The following is an 11,179-nucleotide window of genomic DNA, read 5'->3' as shown; positions in this document are numbered from 1 at the left end:
TTACATCTAATAGTCATTGGATAAGAGCAGAAATTGTCCGAAGAGCAGGGATTTAAACTTAGGATTTCCTGCTCTAAAACGTATAAGGTATCACAAATGGACTTTAGTTTTCAGGTTAAGACACCTTGAATGCATGTTTGTGGTGGTGAGTTACAGACCTACGCTCATGCTATCATCACTGTTTGGTTGTCCAAGCAGACACTTTCAAGTGACAGGGCCACTAAAGATGCTTCAGGGTATCAGAGGCATCTACATGAAAAAGAGGAAATGTGACACAAGCCTTAGAGAAGATCTGCAGTCCTTTGGGGGAGCAGCTAGATACCCAGACCAAAACTCTTGGTTTCATGGATTAGATATCTCAACCACATGGAAAGATCTCAATGTGCAAGTCTACCTTTGTGCATTTTCATCTTGAGGCAAGTCCCGTCTTAGTGAAAAATCTCCAAGAAACAAGAGACAACAATCTAGTAAGTAATCTGATCACAGGGGTTATTGCCCACACCAAAGCTGAGGTGCTCATTAATGTGGTTCACTGCCCTATTTAGTTCTGCACTAAGCAGATAAGGAGAGCCCAGCTGACCAGTTAACAGCACTTTTGCAGAGAGGTGAGTGTGTGCCTAGATTTCTGCAATGGCATTGCAAGGGGAACTCTCACTCTGCCTCAACACTTTCAAAGCGGCGTGACGGTTCCAAATTCCTGTCAGAGCATAAATGCCATGTAGTTGTGCCATCTCTGAATACAAAACCTTGTCTTTCTGTATGCTGTGAAAAAACATATTTCAAAAATCATGTCTTAAGTGAGCAGTTACTTCAAAATTCACCAAGGATGAATCTATTTCCCAAAATATCCATTGCTTTTTCAGTGGCCTAGAGAGCTTACTGGTGAGAAAATGCTAGAGGAAGAAAATGTGTCCCTTTTTGCCTGAGTTGCTTTACTACCAACAAAAATACTTTTTGCCAATCAATGAGCAAATATGGAATGCAATCTAGTGCTGAAATTTTTCTTTCAAATAATAGGCTTGAAACAGTACACATTTTGCCATCATAAAGATGACAGTATCCTTCTGCATTTTATGTCTTTTGGTTACTTACTATATTTGAATGAAGCTTTTTTGAAAGAATTAAAATTAAAATTATTATTTCAATTAGATAATTGTTCATTTTGTTTATTCCTTTCCTTTCTGTTTTTGCAATCATGCTTTCAGTGCTGTGGAGGGAAAAGGAAGAACCGATCCTCCACCAGAATGAAACAAAAAAAAACAAACAAGTAAAGTAGCAACAAAAGGGCATAGTTCCTGAGTGGCTACCAAACTTACACACTGACTTATTCTCTTTAGTTTGACTAAAATGATCTGATTTTCTCACGTGACTAGTCAGAAATGCTTGTTTTGCAAATCAAGCATTTCTGTTGGAAGAAAGTCAGCTAGAAGAAAGTTTAAACAAAGATTACCATATGACATATCAAATAGCAAGTTTAAGAAACAGAACAGGGGCCAGAGTCTTAACTAAGAAACACTCTCTGGGGAGCCAATTCACCATCAAAGCCACACACTTTTTAAATCCCAATGTATTTCACATATCTATAAAGCAGAGGTTTATTACAAAATAAATGCATTCAAATTAACAAGATACTGGTGTTTCAGAGAATTTTCCTGACAAGTTCAAGGGGAAGGACAAGGACTAATGCTCAATATGTTTTGCCTTTATAGTGAATATACATTTCTAGGAGACATCATAAAACTAAAATCTTTTTTATCTAACAGAAGAAAAGAGCAATTCATAATGGTTATCCTTCAGATTTATCAAAGACTATGGTTCAGTTAAGATATTGTTGAGCTCACACTTGGAAGATCTTTTAAGACAATTTCTGTTAAAATATGTTACTTTAATTATTACTATGAATAGAATATCATCACACAGAAAAAAACCCCAACACCAAATATCAGATAATATGTAAATATACCAAAGGGGATTTTAGCAATATTCATTAATCTTGAAGAGAAAGGTTTAAAATAACTATTAAATGAGTTACACTTCTTCAGATTAGATCTCTGAAATCATTACTCAACTCAGAGTGAATTAGGCCTATTGTACCTAAACCTGTGCACACAAAGTAAAGCCAAGCAGTATACAATGAATGTAAGAAATTTGTGAAACTGAGCACCAGACTTTTACTCAAGTAATGACTCATTTGATTATCACTAACAAAGTCTGTCCTGTAAGATTTTTTACTGTTAAGTTATCAAGTTTAAAATTAACTTTTTTATTTCAACCAACCAGACACTGTCTCTAAATCATAGAGAAGCTACACAACTCTTAAAGAAGAGGCATTAGTCTCCTATCTTGGAAGCTCTACACACATATTATGACTGTACTTTAAAATTCATAGTGTTTATTTTAAACAGCACCTGAAACAACTTTCTTTGTTCCATTTTCACTGTGTGGACAAACACCAACACACTGTTTTCTATTACAAGAAACAGCATTTATTGAAAATGGCACCTGGATTATTACATTTTTTCTATATTCAGAATTGGAAATAAATCACATTATCTCTGAAACTGCTGTATAGAGTAGTAGTTTAAAGTAAATGTTTTTCAATAAGGACAATATCACTGTCTGGCTCGAAATTTTTCCAATGCAATCCCACAAGAAATGCATGGTTAAAAAGTAGGCTGCTTGTTTTAATCAATTTGCATTTGACCTGCATTCAAAAGAACACTCACTCTCCACAAATATAAAGAAAACAAAGGAAATTCATCTGAGAGATGAAGAATAACTTGATCAAGGTTCTTCAAAAATTTGATTTTTTCTTCTCCTCCATAGTCTGAGCTTGAAATGTTATTTTCTTCTGTCTCATTTTGAAGAAGTTGTTCCAGAATCATGCACAAAAGAAAAATATTCTCATACTGGGTGATGTCATACACAGACTGGACCTGGGAATAAAGAAAAATCAGTTCATAAGTAGAATGTGAAAACATTTCTGCAGCCTAATATCTCAGATGACAGTTTAAGGAATACTGTTAAAATTTGCAGTGTTATTTATATAATCAGTACACCTATACATTCACAGTATGATTACTTCTAAAAGATGTTTTCCCTTTTGTGGTAACAGCCAAACAACTAAGACTGCATGACACTACCAAACAAAAAGTCAACATAACCTCCTCTTCATGAGAGAATTTGCTTTACCTAATTATCCACAGGCTGTGACATACCATAGTGATGTACAGAAAAACAACTACAATAACAGCTTTGTTTGTTTTGGGCATATAATTAGAATTGGTGGATTTCTGAGAAATAAAATAACAAGCAAAAAAAAATTTACTCCTAAATATAGACACTCATCTATTCAAGTGACACCTGCAAAAAAAATTTAAAAGTCCAAATTCTCAATCTCAACAGAAAATACACAAGCCCATTCTGAGCCAATTAAAGTGGAATATTCAGTTTGTCAAATAAGCTGGAACAAGGACACTGACCAAATTAAAAATTTTTTAGAACTCTTACAGCTTTGTCCAATATAAATTTACTTGTCCTGTATCTAGAAACTGGAATTTTACACAGAAGCTTTCTGTACATAGGAAATAACTGGTAAGATACAAACTTAAATCTTGAAGAATTGTCTCTCTGGAATGAAATTTTGTGTCCTTAACAGCAAAATCTACCAATAATATGAGATGACCTTGTTCTGAAAAAGGCTGCAATTACAGTAAGTAGATGATCAGAACTGAAAGGCAAAATCATAGCTGCTAGAAAGTTAATTATACATTTTAGAAAAAGGACCAATAGCTCTAGCAAATCTCAAGAACTCTTTAGACCTGTAGTACAAAGCCAGATAGGTCATGTCTTCAACATGGGTCTATGAAAACACATCACATCATTTTCCTAAGTCTAGATTACATACTGTAAGACTTTCCAAAATGTGAAATCTATTATACAGTCATTGGTTTCACAAAAAATGTTAGTTGTTTTTGATTCCACTAGATTCTAAGAAAAAAACAGCACCTTACCTTCTTCAGGTAAAACTGAGGAAGATATTGGCTCAGAGATTGCTCATTTTGCTTTCTGAGATAGCAGTTATTAAACCTAAAATCTGTGTTGAAGCACTCTGGGGTAATGGTTTTCAGCCTCCCACCTCAGAGACAAAATTAAGACACCACAGCCATCCTGTTGCAAAGCCTCAATGTAGCAAAAGAATTTTGCTGAGTTTTCTAGAAACCTTGAAATATAGGTTCATTACCAAAACATATCATCCCTAGCCTTGCATACTCCTATTCTCTCTCTGGACCCTGGTAAGAAAAATGTACAGTTCAGAGGCTGCTGCTAAGAATTCAGTATTGACATTCTTATTAGAACAGAGAGCAAAAAATGAAAAAGTACTACATTATTTAATAAAAATATATTAAGTATTTGCATATTTCTAAAGTTCAGTTCTGCCTATCAAACTGCCTAATTTGTGAAAACCCCTATCCAAATAAAAGGTAATATGACAGTCGGTTTCTTGAAATATCAAACATCCAGCTCTAGGACAATCATGACTTTACACTGATTGTTTTGACTGTTAAATAATAGTGAGGAACCAAATATATTTACTTTGCTTAGACTAAACTACAGCTTTCAAAATTGTGAAAGTAGGCATTATTAATGATTTACCAAATTTCTAGGAAATAGATGATTCTAAAGACCTACAAAGTCAGCTCCTAAGACTTTCAGTGTAGGGGTCATCTGACCAAACACAGGCATCAACAAGCTGAGATAGTTACCCCTTGTTCCTGTTTCAGCTGATGGAGGGAAGCAAGGGGTGGCCCGCAGTTGTTTGAATATAGATGTCTATTGCCATTTCACATGGCCCAGGGTAGCAGCTGTAAGCCAGGAGGAGTACCTTAGGTATGCTACTAGATGCCTGAGTTTTTGCAACTGAGTAGTTGCCAGGGTCCTTCAGCGTATAATTCATTCCACTCCGAACGAGAACCACTGATATACCATGTCCTGGAAGTCTTTACAGTGATAAAGTGTGACTGTACCCAGAAAAAAATGACTGCATAGAAACATAAATGGAAGTTCTATGCTCTTAGTTCCTATGATTTGGAAATTAGACATACAAAACTACAAGCAAAAATTCTTTATTTGACTCTCAAGTATTGGCCTTGAAAATTCACTCCTTTTACATGAGTAATCAATATAAAATGTTTTAGAAAGGCAAATTATGTCACTTCACTTACTCCCATAACCTCAGGCTCTTCCAAGCAGTTAAGCAATTGTGTTACTTTCAGTGGGTTTTAAAAGGTGCAACTAATTGCAGCTTAGTAAACTATCTGATTATGGATAATAGAATCCACAAGTTAACTAATTAGCTTCCTCTACAAATACTACTGCATTAAAGGAAAATTGCTTTAATCACACAAAACTGACATTGAAGAGAAAGGGTAAGTATAATGGCAGGGAGAAAGTATTTTTTTTGAGAGAATTATTTTTCTGGAGACAAATACACTTTGAAATATTGCATTATATAACTAAAGGAGGAAAAAAAAAACCAGTCTATAACATTTTCTGGCTCAAGGCTTATTATTAACCTTTCCAATCCATTTAATAATCTGAACAAAATGTGTCTCTATTTCTTTTGTTAGATGCCTTCTGTAGCACTGATTGATGCAACTACTACCAATACAAATTTATGCTGCATAATTGGTAAAGGGATACCTTTATTGTTCCCTAATGGTGCAGAGTCAGATAACAGACCAATTAATCTTGCCCACCAATGTTTGTGAGTGGGTAGCTGTGCACATATGTGTACACAGCAGAAAGTTCAGAGGGTGTATCTATAAAGCAAGTCTCATATATGCTGCTATTCCAGAATATATTAATACTAATTTTAAGTAACTTTAACACTAACTCTGTTTTTCAGAATCACTTTAAGATAATCAGACAGGTAAGCAATATGGATTTTGGACACTATACTTTATGAGATCAGTCCTCATCAATTTATATAAACAAACATTTTAGAGTTAAATAATTTTTAAAAATATTATTTATATAAAATTGAGCTTTACATAAGATGGAAACAAGGGTTACAAAGATCTCCCAGCTGGATCTGATGATCTGCTAATCAAAATTAATAGTATTCACATCACCAAGTTCAGAATGCAAGAAGTATCAAAACGTTTGGTTGAAATTAATTCTCCAAGCTTCTTCTACATTACATGATGGCCACTGGAAATGGACACATATTTACTACATAATTTGAAAGCAGGGGAGAAGTTCTCTTACCTGTCTTCATAGTAATGCTATCACAGTCAGTACTACTATGTTAAAAGAAACTGCTGTGTTCCAGGTCCCTGGCCCTTTATTATACTTCCTCTTTGCAAAAAAAACCAAACAAACAAACAAAAAAAAAACCTAAAAAAAACCCAAAAAAAAAAAAAAAACCAAAAAACCAAAAAAAAACCCCAAAAAACAAATCGGGGGCCCCTGATCAAATTCCAAGCTGCTGCTGTCTTACTGGACAGATGTGGAGTCTTGGTAAACAGATTAAGAAATAGTTTCCTAATTGTACTTATAATATGTTTGGGGTTTTTGTCTTAATGGTTTATGTGCATTTATATAATTTATTCAAATGCAATTAGTAACAGCAGTATAAAACAAGAAAAGTAATTGAAGGAATTTTCTATAATTCTTAAGCCCTATAACCAGCCACAAGTCATATTTCCAATGATGGGCCTGGGATTTTCACCTGCAGAAGGCTGATGACACTTTCTGAACAGAGGGAAGTAAGATTTAGTCCTTTTACATCTCAAAGTATGTACAGAACAGAGACAATACCAGTGCATACAAAAGTTAGATAAAAGAGAGTATTTTCATGGCAGCTGCTTCTGTGCATGCAGCTCAGATGCTTATGGAGAAGTGTCAGCAATACCTGCATACTCTCTGGAATATAGGAGGAATGGTACTAACTTGGGAAAACTTCTTTTTTTTCTTTTTTTTTGGTTTAGAACAGAAGATTTAAATGCTAAAACTTCTGACAAAATGTAAACAATTAAAATTAATTTTGAATCACCATTATTTTGATTAAGGACAAAAAGCTTCCCTCCTTTTCGATCTCTGTAATTAACTAACATCTGTTTAGACTTTTTAAGTCCCATGGCAATACCGAGTTTAAATATGTTTCAACAAGTAGTTCTACACAACAAAATGCTACATAAAACACTGACATACCAATATAAACTTTAATCAAACTGGAAAGATGGGTGTTTATTTAGAAAGTCATAAAATTGACACTTCTAGATAGTTATTTTAGCAGAACAGCATTCTCTCCAGATCTCCCCAATCCATCCTATCCTTGCAGTTTTGCTTCTTGTAATTTTTTTCTTGCAAGTTTTGCCTCTTCCATTTCTTGGCAAACCTCTACTGTTCTCAAGGGATATAACTTTTCATGCTAGCAAAGTGTCTTTTTATGTTCCAAGAAATTCCAAGTAAAATTTCACCGAAACATCAAATGGTAAAAGGTAGTATTTCTCCTCTTTTACATGCGTATTTTTCAGAGAAGCACAAAGAGTAGACCAAAATACACAATAAGAACTGCTACAGCTTGGCTAGTTTTGCCTTCCAATGGAAGCACAGGCAGCAGGAATTGCAGCAGCATCAGCTCATGGGCTGTGACTACTTAGTTAAGGAGCATGAAGGATAGAACAGAACCAAATAGACCATCAAGCCATTTCCAGGAAAAAATCTCCTATGGCCTGTCTGTCCCCTTCTCTGGCAAGAAAATGTAGCCAAAGCTCCTAGAAATTTTCCAGAGAAGGTAGAAACAAAGAGCATACATTTCTCTTGACACAGCTTATACCAATGAACACCATCTCAGCAAACAGCCCAATGCCCCTTGCTTCCTTGCAGGTGGCTACTACAGGCAAGTACACAAGTAGACTGAATTCTCAAGTAGACACCTAAGTTTCAACTATTCTGCTTGCAGATCAAGATCAAATGTGACTGCAGAAAGGGTCAAGGAATTGCCACCACTTGTAAGAGTTAAATTCCGGAGGAGAGCCCATCAGCTAAACTCAGAACAATCTACAGCATGTGCAGTCACTAGTCCTGAGTAAGACAGTGCCAACAACATTTTACAAGTCCTGGACAGCCTCATGCTAGAGAGGTTTCAGAAGAAAAAGTAACAATCTTGCAAAAATAGTATCTGTCCAGACATAATTATTTGGCGTACCCTGGAAAATACGTTTGATAGAATTTAAAATGTTTATTCTCTTTGCTATCTCCCAAGGGGAAGATACTTATATCCCTGAGGCATCGGTCCATTGTGCCTCTTCCACATATCACTTAGCAGGGTCATCTGTTACTAGCCCTTAGTGCGACACACTGAGTTACAAGAAATTCCCAAGACACCTTAAGCAATATTATTCTTATCTAGTAATACAATTTCAACAACATATTGTAAAAAATTAAATATGTCAGCAGCAGAGCACTGACGTTTCCATTTTGGAGTAAGAAACACAACTGCCTCACAAGTAACATAACAAAGAGACAGAAAGCTTTAAAACCAAGTTTTAATCCCCTTTATCAAATTAAAGAAAGCTAAAATATAAGTCACAAAACTATCTCATTCGGAAAAAACAGCCAAAAAGTATGAATCTGTGAACCTTCTTAGGATAATGGGAACTTATAAACACATTTTATTCCAATCTACAAGGCATATACTTCAAATCTGACTTCTCACATATGTTATTTTTGAAATTTATTCTAAAATTATAAACATTAATTCTTCACAAATTGAAGCATGTGAAATGTGTTGGTTTGATTTTGGTTTTCTATTTTTTTTTAGAAAAGAAACCGAAATAAAGATTGTGAATATATCTTGTTATTGTGTGGGTTCTTCCAAATCAAATGAGCTACTTAAGAATATTTCTAACTTGAAAATGAAATTATAGGTCAGACTATCCCATGTAAAGTCTCTATCAGGAGAAGCAATCAACAAAACCATCTAATAAAATTTCTCAGTTATGAACTTCAGTATTAGAGAAAGAGCTGGTTTGTGGTTTTGGGGGACTTGCCTACTTACAAGTGTAAAGATTACTACATGAAATAACCATATTTGAAATAATAGATGCTGTTTGTTGGTATAAGAAATTAAGTTCTGTCCTGCAAGAAGTGTTGTTAAGTAGAGCAAGGCCAGTGCTTGAAGCAGGTCTTGAAAAGAAACATCATATATATAACATTTTTAAAGGTAATAGGACATTAAGATAATAAGATTAAGTCTTGAATGATAGAAATAATAAAAATTCCTCCATTAATTAAAATCACATCAGAAAGCAATGGATTGCTGAAAAATACAGCTACATTAGTTTCAAAAGATTTGATAGTTTACCTATTTTAGAAAATGCACAAGAAGCTCTGAAAATAAATAGCAATCACTTTGCTTTAGTGACTCTAGGACTGGGCAGGCAACCCTGACAGTAATGCAAGATACACATTTATTTGTACTGAATCAAAATTCAGTACAATTAATTTTTGAAAAGAAGTTTTCCGGCATGTTTTTCATCTCATAAGGCTTTTTTTCCTAAAAGCATGATAACTTTGCCTCACATAGAGCTTGACTTCCTAAAATTATCTCTTCCAATGCTAGGGATGGAAAGAATCAACTGAGCCTATCAAGCGGCAGATGGTCGGTCCAAGAACAAGCGAAGGCAGAAGGCTGTCACAGAACGCGCCCTTAACTTGCCACAAGACACTGTGAAAGCTGAAAGCTTGTATGGGGTGAAGGAAAAGTAAACAGTTGTATGACAGTGAAATCCACAGATACACATAATCAATCATTCAATCAATCAATCAATTGCTCTTCACCTGGAACAGCACAAACAGATGGATACTGGGAGAATGTTCTTGAAAACATCTCCAAACTCCTCTGAACATTTACTGTAAGCGCTGTCAGAGGCAGAATGGCCATTCCCATGTTTTTCTTTCTCTCAGTTTAATTTACTGCCCTACCCTCTACCAATGGTAAGTTACTTCAGAGAAGAAAATCTTCCCTTTTTTAGTTTGCAGCTCTGAAAGCTTACAACCAGTAGCTCTACATGCATCCACCTTGATTTTCAATGAGATCAGTCCTTGCTCTAAAGCCAGAGACAGAATCCACCATCCAGGATCAAAATCGTAAAGAAAAACAGCCCAAACATAAGCAAACCTAGGTGGTTTCAGACTAACTGAGAACAAATGTGTGTTTGATGCTTGTAGTTATCTGCTGCAGAAGAAAGCATAAAATCCAGGAACAAAACAAGACAAAACAAAACACTTAAAGAGCAAGAGGAGTCATCCCAGGCATTACCCTGTGCGAGGAAAAAGACAAACCTTAATGTTTGTAAGAAAAAAAAGTTGACATCTGCTTTCTGCATCCCTTTCTTACAAGGAATCTAAGCCTCTGTATAACTTGAAAAGATAAAAAATGATACTGCTAAAGAAGACAGGTTTCCTTTTCATTATGCAGTTATTTTTCATCTTCCATCATTAGAGACTTAATATTCTATAACTGTTCAAGGCAATATTTAACTTAATATTAAACTAAACTTTGATTTAGGAAGAAGTGTTTTAGCTATCTATTTATATTTCCTCTGGTTTTAGAAAAAAATCCTGTATTTATTGTATAGATAAAAAGTCTTTAGGAAAGTGTTTATATTTCACATATATATGTTTTCCCAAACTATTCTCCTAAAATGGATTAATAGATATAATAGATAAATACTGAAATATAGATAAAACTGAAACAAGACAACAATGGTTTTTCAGTGATTCTATCATCTGTCTTAAACACCCATATTCCACTACAATTATGTCAACAAATCACATAACAATCTCTGAATTTTCAAACAATGCCATGAGAGTCTTCCAAACTTTAACTGTAAACTCAAGAGACATAGGAGACATGGAAGACTCAAGATATAATTTCATAAACATTTGACAGGGTTGGCAAGCAGTGCTATTTTTCTTATTTATTGTATTTATGTAGAATATGTATGTAGAATAAATCTTGAGTGGGTTAACAACATGAAAATATTGCTTATTCAGCTTAAAGATGTGAGAAATTACAGATTCAACATATTTAATTGAAAATCATATAAAATATAAAATGTAATGAAATCATGAGAACACCAACATATATCTAGAAGTTTGCATACAT

The 11,179-nt window shown here is 34.5% G+C and overlaps 1 protein-coding gene across 1 annotated transcript in view; it reads right to left on the bottom strand.

Moving 5' to 3' along the window:
- Positions 1-2,684: 2,684 nt before the first annotated feature.
- The window catches only part of MEI4 (meiotic double-stranded break formation protein 4), a 68,210-nt gene continuing 59,715 nt past the window's right edge, over positions 2,685-11,179 (bottom strand). Inside the window, exon 5 of the mRNA XM_041477335.1 lies at positions 2,685-2,936. Within this exon, the coding sequence (XP_041333269.1) occupies positions 2,685-2,936 (252 nt within the window). The remainder of the gene's footprint in view (positions 2,937-11,179) is intronic.

Source organism: Pyrgilauda ruficollis, unplaced genomic scaffold (genome assembly GCF_017590135.1).
Source record: "Pyrgilauda ruficollis isolate IOZ18807 unplaced genomic scaffold, ASM1759013v1 scaffold40, whole genome shotgun sequence".
Classification (NCBI taxonomy): Eukaryota; Metazoa; Chordata; class Aves; order Passeriformes; family Passeridae; genus Pyrgilauda; species Pyrgilauda ruficollis.
The sequence above is the reverse complement of the archived record's forward strand: the minus strand, read 5'-3'. Positions and strand labels throughout refer to the sequence as shown.